Source organism: Onychomys torridus, chromosome 8 (genome assembly GCF_903995425.1).
Source record: "Onychomys torridus chromosome 8, mOncTor1.1, whole genome shotgun sequence".
In the NCBI taxonomy this organism is placed as follows: domain Eukaryota; kingdom Metazoa; phylum Chordata; class Mammalia; order Rodentia; family Cricetidae; genus Onychomys; species Onychomys torridus.
In genome coordinates this window covers 61,960,033-61,963,725 of record NC_050450.1, presented here as the reverse complement: position 1 = coordinate 61,963,725, position 3,693 = coordinate 61,960,033, and the positions used below count along the sequence as shown (strand labels likewise).

At 38.9% G+C, this 3,693-nt stretch overlaps 1 protein-coding gene across 1 annotated transcript; it reads left to right on the top strand.

The window, feature by feature from the left end:
• Positions 1–217: 217 nt before the first annotated feature.
• Positions 218–1,162, top strand: LOC118589485 (olfactory receptor-like protein I9). Its single transcript, XM_036196804.1, has one exon. It carries the CDS (start codon positions 218–220, stop codon positions 1,160–1,162), a length of 945 nt encoding a protein of 314 aa, XP_036052697.1.
• The last annotated feature ends 2,531 nt before the right edge of the window (positions 1,163–3,693 follow it).

Below are 3,693 nucleotides of genomic sequence, written 5' to 3'. Positions count from 1 at the left end.
GTTTAGGAAGTAATGAACACTAAAATATGATAGAATGAACTAAATATTCAATCTTCAACATTATAGAGATAACAAACATGGGAATGCATATGCAATTATTGTGATGGTTGGGAAAGTCACATTAGCTAACACATGAAAGATGGGTAACAAGAAGACACGATCATATATAATTTGAAAGCTGTTGTCCTGAATTCTCTTAAAAGGTACCTGAGACAGCATGATGAACAGGAACCAAACTGTCATTTCCCAGTTTCTCCTCCTGGGCCTGCCCATCCCCACAGAGCAACAGCACCTGTTCTATGCCCTGTTCCTGGCCATGTACCTCACCACTGTCCTGGGGAACCTCATCATCATCATCCTCATTCTACTGGACTCTCATCTCCACACACCCATGTACTTGTTCCTCAGCAACTTGTCCTTTTCTGACCTCTGTTTCTCCTCAGTCACAATGCCCAAATTGCTGCAGAACATGCAGAGCCAGGACCCATCCATCCCCTATGCAGGCTGCCTGGCACAAATATACTTCTTTCTGTTGTTTGGAGACCTTGGGAATTTTCTCCTTGTGGCCATGGCCTATGACCGCTATGTGGCCATCTGCTTCCCACTTCATTACACCAGCATCATGAATCCTAAGCTCTGTGTGAGTCTGGTGGTGCTGTCCTGGGTGCTGACTACATTCCATGCCATGCTGCACACCCTGCTCATGGCTAGATTGTCATTCTGTGAGGACAACGTGATTCCCCACTATTTCTGTGATATGTCTACTCTGCTGAAACTGGCTTGTTCTAACACTCATGATAATGAATTGGCAATATATATTGTGGGAGGCCCTATAGTTGTACTCCCTTTCCTTCTCATCATTGTTTCCTATGCAAAAGTTGTCTCCTTCATCTTCAAGGTCCCTTCTTCTCAAGGTGTCCGTAAAGCCTTTTCTACCTGTGGCTCCCACCTGTCTGTAGTGTCACTATTCTATGGGCCAGTCATTGGTCTCTACTTATGTCCTTCAGCTAATAACTCTGCTGTGAAGGAGACTGTCATGTCTTTGATGTACACAATGGTGACTCCCATGCTGAACCCCTTCATCTATAGCCTGAGGAACAGAGATGTGAAGGGAGCATTAGAAAGAGTAGTTTGCAAAAAGAAAATTCCCTCATTCCTGTGATAGTAACTCTTCAGACTTTTATGCAATTTCTTCTAGAAAATAAAAATATTAACATTGGACATTGCTAAAGAATTTTATATTAATGTGGATGCTTCTGTTTAAAGACCTCAAAATGTAACTTTCACTCTGCAAATTACAGGGAATTTATACAAGTTGTTGAATTTGGGAAATAAGTTTAGGGGATCCAAATATGCACTTGTTGTCTTTCCCATATTGTCCTTGAAATTATAGTGTAGACTTAAAGTCATATCTGATTCCTGTGTTTATCCCGAGATATTCTCATTTTGTCTAAATGTTTACTGTAACTGTGTGATTATAAATGTGTACTCTATGATCTCAGATCAATACTTAATAATATTCAAGTTGTTTACCTCAACCAGCCCTTTTCCAATCTTTCACATGTTCTTTCTACAGTCTGCCATTAGATAATTACATCACTTAATTCCCTAGACCCTATCTGTACTTCATTGTCTATATTGGTTTTCTAGCCTGTCTTGATTCTTAACAGGCTTTTGTAAACCTTTAGTATATTGCTCTCATTATTGTACTTTTTTCTAAACCTGGTATTAATCAGTAGCCAGAATCACCTTTATGTATTGTCTTAAAAGCAGATTAAAAAATGGGCAGGAGGATCCAGACCTGACCTTAGTGCACAAGCTGTCTGTTTGGAACCTTGGGATTACACAGGGACACTTTGCTCAGCCTGGAAGGAGGGGACTGGACCTGCCTGTACTGAATCTACCAGGTTGAGCTGAATCCCCAGGGGTTTCTTGGCCCTGGAGGAGATGGGAATTGAGGGGAGGGGCTAGGGGGAAGATGGTCAAAGCGGCGGGAGGGTGGAGGATAGGAGAACCCTAATATAAGAAAAAATTTTTCAAAGAAAAGAGTTTTGCAATGAAAAAAATAAACTAGTGTTAAACATTTTTTTAAAATAATTAGTTACAGTTTTTTGTTTTGTTTTGTTTACTTTTCCCTTCCTTTTGGGGCATGATTTTATTTTGTTTCTTGGTTTTGGAGGAATTTGTTGTTGTATTGTTTTTTTTTTTTTTAGGAAGATCTTAAAATTGGGAGAGAAGGGAGGGGAAAAGTATCTGGAGGGTGAGAATATGATTCACATATACATAAATTTTAAAATTGTTTAAAATAGTAAAAATAAAATATAATAATAATTTTTTTAATTCTGAAGTCCAAGAAATTGATGTGTTAAACATAACACATGGAAATATTAGACCATTATTAGAAGGAAACATCAATGAAAAGCTTCAAGATTTGAGGGTGAACACAGACAGAAAAACAAACAAAAGAGCACAAAACAAAATCAAAAAGAGGCAAATTGGATTACATCAAACTAAAAGCTTCTGGACAGTTCATGGATTTTATTGAATTCTAAGTGTTCCTTATATGGTATGCATTGTAAATCTAATCATGTAATGATTTCTCCTATTCTGAAGTTTGTCTTGTTGTTGACTATTCCCAGTAATGGCCTGAAACTTATGAAATTCTCATGAATAAAAAAATTTTTGGAGCCACGAGGCTCCAGCAGATAGCTCCAAACCCATGTCTACATCGAGAGTGTACTAATTAAACTCAGTGGGTCACAAAAAAATGAATAGTCATGAATGTGAAAAGAGATTGTGGGGAGGATGGTTATGTCAGGGAGCTTAGGAAATTGGGGTCTGAGAATTGTGTACATGTCTGAAATCATCTAAAATTATCTAAACACTAAGTTACAAACTGCACACAATGCAAAGATCAATGTATTGTGGGGAGTCCTGCTTCAATGGGTACATTGGCAACATAGCTACTGCCTCCTGTGCTCAGGGAGCATCACAGGAGCAGGAAGATTGTGAGAGTCAGAATACCAGGGAGGCAATTAAAAGCAAACAACTACACAGAATTCTCAACAGAAGAATCTCAAATGGCCAAAAGACATTTGAGGAATTGTTCAGTATCCTTAGTCATCAGGGAAATCCAAATAAAAATGACACTGAGATCCTATCTTATACCTGTCAGAATGGCTAACATCAAAAACACTGATGACCGCTTATGTTGGAGAGGATGTGGAGCAAGGGGAACACTCGTACACTGTTGGTGAGAGTACAAATTTGTACAACCACTTTGAAAATCAGTATGGTGATTGAGTAAATTGAGAATCAATCTTCTTCAAGACCCAGCTATACTGCTCTTGGGCATATACCCAAGGAATGCTCAATCATACCACAAGAACACATGCTCAGCTATGTTCACAGCACCATTATTCACAATAGCAAGAACCTGGAAACAACCTAGATGCCCCTCAACTGAAGAATGCATAAAGAAAATGTGGTACACAGTGGAGTACAACTCAGCAGAGAAAAGCAATGACATCATGAGGTTTGCAGACAAACAGATGGAACTAGAAAATATCATCCAGAGTGAGGGAACCCAGACTCAGAAAGACAAACATTGTATGTACTCACTCATAAGTGGATACTAGATATAAAGCAAAGAATAACCAGACTACAACCCACAGTTCTAGAGAAGCTAGCAAA

What these genes read in the sequence shown, in the direction of transcription:
- LOC118589485 (XM_036196804.1), top strand. Translation starts at nt 218, where the DNA reads ATGATGAACAGGAACCAAACTGTCATTTCCCAGTTTCTCCTCCTGGGC.